The sequence below is a fragment of the Silurus meridionalis genome, chromosome 7, assembly GCF_014805685.1.
Source record: "Silurus meridionalis isolate SWU-2019-XX chromosome 7, ASM1480568v1, whole genome shotgun sequence".
In the NCBI taxonomy this organism is placed as follows: domain Eukaryota; kingdom Metazoa; phylum Chordata; class Actinopteri; order Siluriformes; family Siluridae; genus Silurus; species Silurus meridionalis.
In genome coordinates, this window is record NC_060890.1 from 27,337,329 (window position 1) to 27,350,627 (window position 13,299).

Consider the following 13,299-nt stretch of genomic DNA (forward strand, 5'->3'; position numbering starts at 1 on the left):
GGAAAGTGATGTGAGGTTGAGGAGGAAGGTGATGTGAGGTTGAGGAGGAAGATGATGTGAGGTTGAGGAGGAAGATGATGTGAGGTTGAGGAGGAAGGTGATGAGGTTCAGGAGGAAGGTGATGTGAGGTTCAGGAGGAAAGTGATGTGAGGTTCAGGAGGAAAGTGATGTGAGGTTCAGGAAGAAAGTGATGTGAGGTTGAGGAGGAAGGTGATGTGAGGTTGAGGAGGAAGATTATGTGAGGTTCAGGAGAAAGGTGATGTGAGGTTCAGGAGGAAGGTGATGTGAGGTTGAGGAGGAAGGTGGTGTGAGGTTCAGGAGGAAGGTGATGTGAGGTTCAGGATGAAGGTGATGTGAGGTTCAGGAGGAAGATGGATGAGGTTGAGGAGGAAGGTGATGTGAGGTTGAGGAGGAAGATGGTGTGAGGTTCAGGAGGAAGGTGATGTGAGGTTGAGGAGGAAGATGATGTGAGGTTCAGGAGGAAAGTGATGTGAGGTTGAGGAGGAAGGTGATGTGAGGTTGAGGAGGAAGGTGATGTGAGGTTGAGGAGGAAGGTGATGTGAGGTTGAGGAGGAAGGTAATGTGAGGTTGAGGAGGAAGATGATGTGAGGAGGAAGGTGATGTGAGGTTGAGGAGGAAGGTGATGTGAGGTTGAGGAGGAAGGTGATGTGAGGTTCAGGAGGAAAGTGATGTGAGGTTCAGGAGGAAAGTGATGTGAGGTTCAGGAGGAAGGTGATGTGAGGTTGAGGAGGAAAGTGATGTGAGGTTGAGGAGGAAGGTGATGTGAGGTTGAGGAAGAAGGTGATGTGAGGTTGAGGAAGAAGGTGATGTGAGGTTCAGGAGGAAGAAGGTGATGTGAGGTTCAGGAGGAAGGAAGGTGATGAGGTTCAGGAGGAAGGAAGGTGATGTGAGGTTCAGGAGGAAGATGGATGTGAGGTTTAGGAGGAAGGTGATGTGAGGTTCAGGAGGAAGATGATGTGAGGTTGAGGAGGAAGATGATGTGAGGTTGAGGAGGAAGGTGATGTGAAGGTGATGTGAGGTTGAAGAGGAAGGTGATGTGAGGTTGAGGAGGAAGATGATGTGAGGTTGAGGAGGAAGATGGATGTCAGGTTGAGGAGGAAGATGGATGTCAGGTTGAGGAGGAAGATGGATGTCAGGTTGAGGAGGAAGGTGATGTGAGGTTCAGGAGGAAAGTGATGTGAGGTTGAGGAGGAAAGTGATGTGAGGTTGAGGAGGAAGGTGATGTGAGGTTGAGGAGGAAGATTATGTGAGGTTCAGGAGAAAGGTGATGTGAGGCTGAGGAGGAAGGTGGTGTGAGGTTGAGGAGGAAGGTGATGTGAGGTTGAGGAGGAAGGTGATGTGAGGTTCAGGAGGAAGGTGATGTGAGGTTCAGAAGGAAGATGATGGAGGTTGAGGAGGAAGGTGATGTGAGGTTGAGGAGGAAGGTGATGTGAGGTTGAGGAGATGTGAGGTTGAGGAGGAAGGTGATGTGAGGTTGAGGAGGAAGGTGATGTGAGGTTCGGGAGGAAGGTGGATGTAAGGTTCAGGAAGAAGGTGATGTGAGGTTCAGGAGGAAGATGGATGTGAGGTTGAGGAGGAAGGTGATGTGAGGTTGAGGAGGAAGATGGTGTGAGGTTCAGGAGGAAGGTGATGTGAGGTTCAGGAGGAAGATGGATGTGAGGTTGAGGAGGAAGGTGATGTGAGGTTGAGGAGGAAGGTGATGTGAGGGAAGGTGATGTGAGGTTCAGGAGGAAAGTGATGTGAGGTTCAGGAGAAAAGTGATGTGAGGTTCAGGAGGAAGATGATGTGAGGTTGAGGAGGAAGATGATGTGAGGTTCAGGAGGAAGGTGATGTGAGGAGGAAGGTGATGTGAGGTTGAGGAGGAAAGTGATGTGAGGTTCAGGAGGAAAGTGATGTGAGGTTCAGGAGGAAGATGATGTGAGGTTGAGGAGGAAGGTGATGTGAGGTTGAGGAGGAAGGTGATGTGAGGTTGAGGAGGAAGGTGATGTGAGGTTCGGGAGGAAGGTGGATGTAAGGTTCAGGAAGAAGGTGATGTGAGGTTCAGGAGGAAGATGGATGTGAGGTTGAGGAGGAAGGTGATGTGAGGTTGAGGAGGAAGATGATGAGGTTGAGGAGGAAGGTGATGTGAGGTTCAGGAGGAAGATGATGTGAGGTTCAGGAGGAAGATGATGTGAGGTTCAGGAGGAAAGTGATGGAGGTTGAGGAGGAAGGTGATGTGAGGAGGAAGGTGATGTGAGGTTCAGGAGGAAAGTGATGGAGGTTCAGGAGGAAGGTGATGTGAGGTTGAGGAGGAAGGTGGATGTGAGTTTGAGGAGGAAGGTGGATGTGAGTTTGAGGAGGAAGGTGATGAGGTTGAGGAGGAAGGTGATGGAGGTTGAGGAAGGTGATGGAGGTTGAGGAGGAAGATGGATGAGGTTGAGGAGGAAAGTGATGGAGGTTCAGGAGGAAGATGGATGAGGTTGAGGAGGAAGGTGATGGAGGTTGAGGAGGAAGGTGATGAGGTTGAGGAGGAAAGTGATGGAGGTTCAGGAGGAAAGTGATGGAGGTTCAGGAGGAAAGTGATGTGAGGTTCAGGAGGAAAGTGATGGAGGTTGAGGAGGAAGGTGATGAGGTTGAGGAGGAAGGATGTGAGGTTCAGGAGGAAAGTGATGTGAGGTTGAGGAGGAAAGTGATGGAGGTTCAGGAGGAAGGTGATGTGAGGCTGAGGAGGAAGGTGATGAGGTTGAGGAGGAAGGTGATGGAGGTTGAGGAGGAAGGATGTGAGGTTGAGGAAGAAGGTGATGGAGGTTGAGGAGGAAGGTGATGTGAGGTTCAGGAGGAAGGTGATGTGAGGAAGGTGATGGAGGTTCAGGAGGAAAGTGATGGAGGTTCAGGAGGAAGGTGATGTGAGGTTGAGGAGGAAGGAAGGTGATGGAGGTTGAGGAGGAAGATGATGGAGGTTGAGGAGGAAGATGATGGAGGTTGAGGAGGAAGGTGATGTGAGGTTGAGGAGGAAGGTGATGTGAGGTTGAGGAGGAAGATGATGTGAGGTTGAGGAGGAAGATGGATGTCAGGTTGAGGAGGAAGATGGATGTCAGGTTGAGGAGGAAGGTGATGTGAGGTTCAGGAGGAAGGTGATGTGAGGTTCAGGAGGAAAGTGATGTGAGGTTCAGGAGGAAAGTGATGTGAGGTTGAGGAGGAAGGTGATGTGAGGTTGAGGAGGAAGATGATGTGAGGTTCAGGAGAAGGTGATGTGAGGTTCAGGAGGAAGGTGATGTGAGGTTGAGGAGGAAGATGTGAGGTTCAGGAGGAAAGTGATGTGAGGTTCAGGAGGAAAGTGATGTGAGGTTGAGGAGGAAAGTGATGTGAGGTTGAGGAGGAAAGTGATGTGAGGTTGAGGAGGAAGGTGATGTGAGGTTGAGGAGGAAGATTATGTGAGGTTCAGGAGGAAGGTGATGTGAGGTTCAGGAGGAAGGTGATGTGAGGTTGAGGAGGAAGGTGGTGTGAGGTTGAGGAGGAAGGTGATGTGAGGTTCAGGAGGAAGGTGATGTGAGGTTCAGGAGGAAGGTGATGTGAGGTTCAGGATGAAGGTGATGTAAGGTTCAGGAGGAAGGTGATGTGAGGGAAGGTGATGTGGAGGTTGAGGAGGAAGGTGATGTGAGGTTCAGGAGGAAGGTGATGTGAGGAAGGTGATGTGAGGTTCAGGAGGAAGGTGATGTGAAGGAAGGTGATGTGAGGTTCAGGAGAAAGGTGATGTGAGGTTCAGAAGGAAGGTGATGTGAGGTTGAGGAGGAAGGTGATGTGAGGAAGAAGGTGATGTGAGGTTGAGGAAGAAGGTGATGTGAGGTTCAGGAGGAAGGAAGGTGATGTGAGGTTCAGGAGGAAGATGGATGTGAGGTTTAGGAGGAAGGTGATGTGAGGTTCAGGAGGAAGATGATGTGAGGTTGAGGAGGAAGGTGATGTGAAGGTGATGTGAGGTTGAAGAGGAAGGTGATGTGAGGTTGAGGAGGAAGATGATGTGAGGTTGAGGAGGAAGATGGATGTCAGGTTGAGGAGGAAGATGGATGTCAGGTTGAGGAGGAAGGTGATGTGAGGTTCAGGAGGAAGGTGATGTGAGGTTCAGGAGGAAAGTGATGTGAGGTTGAGGAGGAAGATGTGAGGTTGAGGAGGAAGGTGATGTGAGGTTGAGGAGGAAGATTATGTGAGGTTCAGGAGAAAGGTGATGTGAGGTTCAGGAGGAAGGTGATGGAGGTTGAGGAGGAAGGTGGTGTGAGGTTGAGGAGGAAGGTGATGTGAGGTTCAGGAGGAAGGTGATGGAGGTTCAGGAGGAAGGTGATGTGAGGTTCAGGAGGAAGGTGATGTGAGGGAAGGTGATGTGAGGTTCAGGAGGAAGGTGATGTGAAGGAAGGTGATGTGAGGTTGAGGAGGAAGATGATGTGAGGTTCAGGAGGAAGGTGATGTGAGGTTGAGGAGGAAGGTGATGTGAGGAGGAAGGTGATGGAGGTTGAGGAAGAAGGTGATGTGAGGTTCAGGAGGAAGGAAGGTGATGTGAGGTTCAGGAGGAAGATGGATGTGAGGTTTAGGAGGAAGGTGATGTGAGGTTCAGGAGGAAGATGATGAGGTTGAGGAGGAAGGTGATGTGAAGGTGATGTGAGGTTGAAGAGGAAGGTGATGTGAGGTTGAGGAGGAAGATGGATGTCAGGTTGAGGAGGAAGATGGATGTCAGGTTGAGGAGGAAGGTGATGTGAGGTTCAGGAGGAAGGTGATGTGAGGTTCAGGAGGAAAGTGATGTGAGGTTGAGGAGGAAGGTGATGTGAGGTTGAGGAGGAAGGTGATGTGAGGTTGAGGAGGAAGATTATGTGAGGTTCAGGAGAAAGGTGATGTGAGGTTCAGGAGGAAGGTGATGTGAGGTTGAGGAGGAAGGTGGTGTGAGGTTGAGGAGGAAGGTGATGTGAGGTTCAGGAGGAAGGTGATGAGGTTCAGGATGAAGGTGATGTAAGGTTCAGGAGGAAGGTGATGTGAGGAGGAAGGTGATGTGAGGTTCAGGAGGAAGGTGATGTGAAGGAAGGTGATGTGAGGTTGAGGAGGAAGATGATGTGAGGTTCAGGAGGAAGGTGATGTGAGGTTGAGGAGGAAGGTGATGTGAGGAGGAAGGTGATATGAGGTTGAGGAGGAAGGTGATGGAGGTTGAGGAGGAAGGTGATGTGAGGAGGAAGGTGATGTGAGGTTGAGGAGGAAGGTGATGTGAGGTTGAGGAGGAAGGTGATGTGAGGTTGAGGAGGAAGGTGATGTGAGGTAGAGGAGGAAGGTGATGTGAGGTTCAGGAGGAAGGTGATGTGAGGTTCAGGAGGAAAGTGATGTGAGGTTCAGGAGGAAGGTGATGTGAGGTTCAGGAGGAAAGTGATGTGAGGTTCAGGAGGAAGGTGATGTGAGGCTGAGGAGGAAAGTGATGTGAGGTTCAGGAGGAAGATGATGTGAGGTTCAGGAGGAAGATGATGTGAGGTTCAGGAGGAAGGTGATGTGAGGTTGAGGAGGAAAGTGATGTGAGGTTCAGGAGGAAAGTGATGTGAGGTTGAGGAGGAAAGTGATGTGAGGTTGAGGAGGAAAGTGATGTGAGGTTCAGGAGGAAGGTGATGTGAGGTTCAGGAGGAAGGTGATGTGAGGTTGAGGAGGAAAGTGATGTGAGGTTGAGGAGGAAGGTGATGTGAGGTTGAGGAGGAAGGTGATGTGAGGTTCAGGAGGAAGGAAAGTTGATATGAGGTTCAGGAGGAAGATGGATGTGAGGTTTAGGAGGAAGGTGATGTGAGGTTCAGGAGGAAGATGATGTGAGGTTGAAGAGGAAGGTGATGTGAGGTTGAGGAGGAAGATGATGTGAGGTTGAGGAGGAAGATGGATGTGAGGTTGAGGAGGAAAGTGATGTGAGGTTGAGGAGGAAGATGATGTGAGGTTGAGGAGGAAGATGGTTGTCAGGTTGAGGAGGAAGGTGATGTGAGGTTGAGGAGGAAGATGATGTGTGCTTTAGCTCTATCTTGAATTTACTCTCTTCTGGTAAGGTAGGATTCTAACTTTGTATATCTATTTAACTCAGTTGATTCTAGAGTGTTGGTCTGTGCTTATTAGCTTGGTCAGGTGATTAATCAAGAGTAGTTTCAGTCTCACTTGAGGTGTGAATTGTGGGCAGGGCTTACTCACTTATATTGTAGGTAGTCCCCACAAGTAGGTAACCCCCTTAAAGTCAGTAACTCTTAGTGTTATTTAGAAAGTCCTATTTATACTATTTCTTACTTTAAAAACACATTGATCTCAAACTGGGAGATTAGTCATGTGCCTCAAACCCATCTCTGTAGTAATCTCTTACAGACACAGACGTTCCTATCCACAGAACAGATGTCACATCGTCAGTAACCTCATCTACCCTTCCCTGTTGTCTCAATCTCAAACAGCGGTGGTAGGTGGGCTCTGGAATTGTCAGTCTGCTGTAAGGAAAGCTGACTTCATCACAGGCTTGGCTTCCCACTACACATTTGACTTTCTGGCACTTACTGAGACCTGGATATCCCCACAGAACACTGCTACACCAGCTGCTCTGTCTTCTGCCTATGCTTTCTCTCATTCACCAAGAGAAACTGGTAGAGGTGGTGGTACAGGTCTACTTTTATCACGGAGATGGTGTTTCACACCTCTCCTTTGTCTCATTTAACCATCTCTTCTTTTGAATTTCATGCAGTTTCAGTTACCTCTCCAATCAACCTTTTCATCATTGTCATCTACCGCCTCCTGGTCCCCTTGGGGACTTCCTAGAAGAGATGGACACGCTCCTCAGTACTTTTCCTCTGACAGCACCCTCTGACAGTTCTTGGTGACTTCAACCTCCCATCCGACAAACTTCAGTCATCTTGCCTCTTGCCTTTTCTGAATACCTTCTCCTTGACATTTAACAGCTGCCCTCCAACACACAAGGGAGGAAATGTCCTGGACCTGGTTTTCACCGTCCTACTCCAGCTACAGACATGACTGCCACTCCACTTCCAATCTCTGATCATCACCTGGTTTCCTTTTAATCACTCTTCCTATTCAACCTAAAAATAATTTACATGTCTCTTATCCGTCCTAACCTTCACTCTATCTCCCTCCTCTGTAACTTCATGTACTCTTTCATCTCTTCCTGACCCGTCTCCTTTTCCTCTCTACCCTTAGACGTTGCTACGGACTCCTTCCTCTCATCTCTTTCCTCAACCATGGACCTCCTTTGTCCCTTGACTACAAGACCCAAGAAGACTTCTTGTCCCACACCGTGGCTGTCAGAAGTTTTGCGCAGTAATCGACGAGAACTCCGATCTGCAGAGAGGAAGTGGAAAAAATCACAGCTTGATGTAGACCTCTCATCTTACCGTGCACTCCTGACCAAATTTTCTTTGAGGTGACTTCTGCCAAAACTGCCTTCTACAAGGAAAAGCTTGAGGCCTCTGCACAAGATCCTCGTAAGCTTCACAACATCTTCTCTTCTACTAAACCCCTGCTGCACCTGCTCCATCCTCCTGACTGCTAATGACTTTGCCTCCTTCTATGATGAGAAGATTAGGAAAATCTGCCAGACCTTCACTTCCTCTCCAACAATGATTACACAACACAGCCAACAATCCACTACGTCTCTGTCAAGCTTCTCAACCTTAACAGAAGATGAGATACTGCAAGTCATCCGATCCTGCAATCCCACCACCTGTCCTCTGGATCCAATCCCTTCAACTACGCTCCAGACCATCACGCAAGATCTCCTGCCCTTCATCTCCACAATCATGAGGAAAGTGATGTGAGGTTGAGGAGGAAAGTGATGTGAGGTTCAGGAGGAAGGTGATGTGAGGTTCAGGAGGAAGGTGATGTGAGGTTGAGGAGGAAAGTGATGTGAGGTTGAGGAGGAAGGTGATGTGAGGTTGAGGAGGAAGGTGATGTGAGGTTCAGGAGGAAGGTGATGTGAGGGAAGGTGATGTGAGGTTCAGGAGGAAGATGGATGTCAGGTTGAGGAGGAAGGTGATGTGAGGTTCAGGAGGAAGATGATGTGAGGTTGAGGAGGAAGGTGATGTGAGGTTGAGGAGGAAGATGATGTGAGGTTGAGGAGGAAGATGGATGTCAGGTTGAGGAGGAAAGTGATGTGAGGTTGAGGAGGAAGATGATGTGAGGTTGAGGAGGAAGATGGATGTCAGGTTGAGGAGGAAGGTGATGTGAGGTTGAGGAGGAAGATGATGTGTGCTTTAGCTCTATCTTGAATTTACTCTCTTCTGGTAAGGTAGGATTCTAACTTTGTATATCTATTTAACTCAGTTGATTCTAGAGTGTTGGTCTGTGCTTATTAGCTTGGTCAGGTGATTAATCAAGAGTAGTTTCAGTCTCACTTGAGGTGTGAATTGTGGGCAGGGCTTACTCACTTATATTGTAGGTAGTCCCCACAAGTAGGTAACCCCCTTAAAGTCAGTAACTCTTAGTGTTATTTAGAAAGTCCTATTTCTACTATTTCTTACTTTAAAAACACATTGATCTCAAACTGGGAGATTAGTCATGTGCCTCAAACCCATCTCTGTAGTAATCTCTTACAGACACAGACGTTCCTATCCACAGAACAGATGTCACATCGTCAGTAACCTCATCTACCCTTCCCTGTTGTCTCAATCTCAAACAGCGGTGGTAGGTGGGCTCTGGAATTGTCAGTCTGCTGTAAGGAAAGCTGACTTCATCACAGGCTTGGCTTCCCACTACACATTTGACTTTCTGGCACTTACTGAGACCTGGATATCCCCACAGAACACTGCTACACCAGCTGCTCTGTCTTCTGCCTATGCTTTCTCTCATTCACCAAGAGAAACTGGTAGAGGTGGTGGTACAGGTCTACTTTTATCACGGAGATGGTGTTTCACACCTCTCCCTTTGTCTCATTTAACCATCTCTTCTTTTGAATTTCATGCAGTTTCAGTTACCTCTCCAATCAACCTTTTCATCATTGTCATCTACCGCCTCCTGGTCCCCTTGGGACTTCCTAGAAGAGATGGACACGCCTCAGTACTTTTCCTCTGACAGCACCCTCTGACAGTTCTTGGTGACTTCAACCTCCCATCCGACAAACTTCAGTCATCTTGCCTCTTGCCTTTTCTGAATACCTTCTCCTTGACATTTAACAGCTGCCCTCCAACACACAAGGGAGGAAATGTCCTGGACCTGGTTTTCACCCGTCCTACTCCAGCTACAGACATGACTGCCACTCCACTTCCAATCTCTGATCATCACCTGGTTTCCTTTTTAATCACTCTTCCTATTCAACCTAAAAATAATTTACATGTCTCTCTTATCCGTCCTAACCTTCACTCTATCTCTCCCTCCTCTGTAACTTCATGTACTCTTTCATCTCTTCCTGACCCCGTCTCCTTTTCCTCTCTACCCTTAGACGTTGCTACGGACTCCTTCCTCTCATCTCTTTCCTCAACCATGGACCTCCTTTGTCCCTTGACTACAAGACCCAAGAAGACTTCTTGTCCCACACCGTGGCTGTCAGAAGTTTTGCGCAGTAATCGACGAGAACTCCGATCTGCAGAGAGGAAGTGGAAAAAATCACAGCTTGATGTAGACCTCTCATCTTACCGTGCACTCCTGACCAAATTTTCTTTGAGGTGACTTCTGCCAAAACTGCCTTCTACAAGGAAAAGCTTGAGGCCTCTGCACAAGATCCTCGTAAGCTTCACAACATCTTCTCTTCTCTACTAAACCCCCCTGCTGCACCTGCTCCATCCTCCCTGACTGCTAATGACTTTGCCTCCTTCTATGATGAGAAGATTAGGAAAATCTGCCAGACCTTCACTTCCTCTCCAACAATGATTACACAACACAGCCAACAATCCACTACGTCTCTGTCAAGCTTCTCAACCTTAACAGAAGATGAGATACTGCAAGTCATCCGATCCTGCAATCCCACCACCTGTCCTCTGGATCCAATCCTTCAACTACGCTCCAGACCATCACGCAAGATCTCCTGCCCTTCATCTCCACAATCATCAATGGGTCATTAACATCTGGCTATGTACCAACTACCTTCAAGCAAGCAAGGGTCATTCCTATCTTGAAGAAACCGCTCTGGATCCATCAGACATCAACAACTACAGACCGGTATCACTCCTTTCCTTTCTTTCTAAGTCTCTGGAACGCACTGTTTTTAACCAACTGTCTGTCTATCTCTCACAGAACAACCTCCACGATCCGAACCAGTCTGGGTTCAAAGCGGCACATTCCACAGAGACGGCCCTATTGGCTGTTTCTGAGAAACTACATGCTGCTCGGTCAGCCAAGCTGTCATCTGTACTTATCTTTCTGGACCTTTCAGCAGCATTTGACACAGTCAACCACAAGACACTTTTGTCAACCCTCAAGAGCCTTGGTATCTGCGGAACAGCATGGGAATGGTTTGCTTCCTACCTGGAAGGTCGCTCATACCAGGTAACATGGAGGGGATCCACATCTGCCCCATGCAGACTCACCACTGGTGTCCCACAAGGCTCAGTACTTGGTCCCCTCCTTTTCTCCCTCTATACCCACTCCATTGGTGAAGTCATATCCTCACATGGGTTTTCTTATCACTGCTATGCAGATGACACTCAACTCATCTTTTCTTTCCTCCATCAGATACCACAGCTTCCGCCGGATCTCAGCATGCTTGTCAGACATATCTTTATGGATGAGGGCTCACCAACTTAAACTCAACCCCAGCAAAACAGAACTGCTGGTCATCCCAGGTGATTCATCTCCAGGTCAAGATCTACAAATAACACTTCATGACTCTCTGCTCTCCTTCAGCCACTGCTCGTAACCTTGGGGTAACTATGGACAATGAACTGTCTTTTTTCCCACATGTCGCTAATGTTGCTCGTTCTTGTCGATTTCTTCTCTATAATATCCGAAGGATTCACCATTTCTGTCCATACAGGCTGCCCAGGTGCTTGTTCAGTCTCTTGTCATTTCAAGACTGGACTACTGCAACTCTCTGCTGGCAGGTCTTCCCCTGAACGCTATTCGTCCACTGCAAATGATCCAAAACGCAGCTGCACGACTTGTGTTCAATCAGCCCAAGTTTTCCCACACCACCCCACTGCTGCGCTCCTTCACTGGCTTCCAGTAGCTGCACGTATCAGATTCAAAACACTGATGCTTGCCTACAAGGCCAAAATGGACCAGCACCATCTTACCTCAGTGACCTCATCACATCTCGCACTGCACCACGCTGTCTGAGATCCTCCAGCACTGCTCGACTGGTACCACCTTCTCTCAGAATGAGAGGTAAGTACAATTCAAGGCTCTTCTCTGTTCTGGCACCGAGGTGGTGGAATGAACTTCCCCTAGATGTCCGTACAGCAGAGTCCCTGATTATCTTTAAGCGACGACTGAAGACCTACCTCTTCCTGAAATACCTACATTAGCACTTTCCAAGTTTGTAGAATTCGAGTTATATTTATATTGAGTTTGTATTCTTGCGTACCAGTGTAGATTTATTCACTACTAGAGATTTAAAGCACGTTTGTACGTCGCTCTGGATAAGGGCGTCTGCTAAATGCCGCAAATGTAAATGTAAATGTAAATGATGTGAGGTTCAGGAGGAAAGTAATGTGAGGTTCAGGAGGAAAGTGATGTGAGGTTCAGGAGGAAAGTGATGTGAGGTTCAGGAGGAAAGTGATGTGAGGTTCAGGAGGAAAGTGATGTGAGGTTGAGGAGGAAGGTGATGTGAGGTTGAGGAGGAAGATTATGTGAGGTTCAGGAGGAAGGTGATGTGAGGTTGAGGAGAAGGTGATGTGAGGTTCAGGAGGAAGGTAATGTGAGGTTGAGGAGGAAGGTGATGTGAGGTTCAGGAGGAAGGTGATGTGAGGTTCAGGAGGAAGGTGATGTGAGGTTCAGGAGGAAGGTGATGTGAGGGAAGGTGATGTGAGGTTCAGGAGGAAGGTGATGAGGTTGAGGAGAAGGTGATGTGAGGTTGAGGAGGAAGGTGGTGAGGTTGAGGAGGAAGGTGGTGTGAGGTTGAGGAGGAAGGTGGTGTGAGGTTCAGGAGGAAGGTGATGTGAGGTTCAGGAGGAAGGTGATGTGAGGTTCAGGAGGAAGGTGATGTGAGGTTCAGGAGGAAAGTGATGGAGGTTCAGGAGGAAGGTGATGTGAGGTTGAGGAGGAAGGTGATGTGAGGAGGAAAGTGATGTGAGGTTCAGGAGGAAGGTGATGTGAGGTTGAGGAGGAAGGTGATGTGAGGTTCAGGAGGAAGGTGATGAGGTTCAGGAGGAAAGTGATGTGAGGTTCAGGAGGAAGGTGATGTGAGGTTCAGGAGGAAGGTGATGTGAGGTTCAGGAGGAAGGTGATGTAAGGGAAGGTGATGTGAGGTTCAGGAGGAAGGTGATGTGAGGTTGAGGAGGAAGGTGATGTGAGGTTCAGGGGGAAGGTGATGGAATGAGGATTAGAGACTCACTTTATTTTAGATTTTCGTGAATTCTTTGTAGATTCCTCTTCAGCATCGAATAACGACACATCCTCACTGGAGTCCTGCAGGTACAGGAACATCACATGACCCACCAGAACAACAACAACAACAATATAACCCTACACACAAAAAGGTCAGGACAGATGTGTACACATGTTAATAATCATCTATTACCTCACACACACACACGCACGCACGCACGCACACACACACACACACTCACCATCCTCAGCATTGTGAGACACAGCGAACCGGAAACGGAGCTTTCAATCTAAACTGCTCACACACCGTATTATAATAACGAAAAATAAATCAAATTAGTTATATTCATTACAGTATATAAAAGTGTTTTACGGTATTTTACTCAACACCGTTTTAATCTCTTACGCGCTGCACTTCCGGGAAACACTGCCTGGTTTCCGGTGACATGTTTAACTCACTTCCGCTGAGCTAGGAATTATTTATTTGTTTGTTTACATTTATTAATGTATTTGTTTATGAATATTTATGTAAACAGCTCTGTGTTTAGTTGCATGTTTGTATCTTGGTTTGGATTTATGTCGCCAAATTAATAAACACAAATTATTAATATATTCCGTTTATATTTCATTATTTTTTATATTCTTTGGCCAGCTCCAGTCACCTCCCACCTCGTGATGATTACGGACCTTTAAAGAAGTAGATGCCGAACTCACAAACATCCCGAACCATCTAGAGACGTACCAGTGCCATTTGGATCCCGCTACATGTGTGGAGTTTTGACATTGGACCTCCTGGAGTGTTTAAAGGCTCTGGCATGGAGAAGC

The 13,299-nt window shown here is 47.8% G+C and overlaps 1 protein-coding gene across 4 annotated transcripts in view; it reads right to left on the bottom strand.

The window, feature by feature from the left end:
• The window catches only part of tvp23b (trans-golgi network vesicle protein 23 homolog B (S. cerevisiae)), a 35,073-nt gene extending 22,120 nt beyond the window's left edge, over window positions 1–12,953 (bottom strand). For 2 of the 4 annotated variants that reach the window (XR_006926424.1, XM_046853223.1), the window contains exons 1-2: window positions 12,717–12,926; window positions 12,482–12,555 (exon numbers count right to left, since the gene is read on the bottom strand). Coding sequence is in view for 2 of the 4 variants with exons in the window: in XM_046853223.1 (XP_046709179.1) it covers window positions 12,482–12,555; window positions 12,717–12,728 (86 nt within the window). In the remaining 2 variants the exon portion in view is untranslated. Of the gene's footprint in view, window positions 1–12,481; window positions 12,556–12,716 lie in introns of all 4 variants that reach the window. The other 2 variants (XM_046853225.1, XR_006926423.1) reach the window with 2 other exon arrangements.
• Window positions 12,954–13,299: the final 346 nt, after the last annotated feature.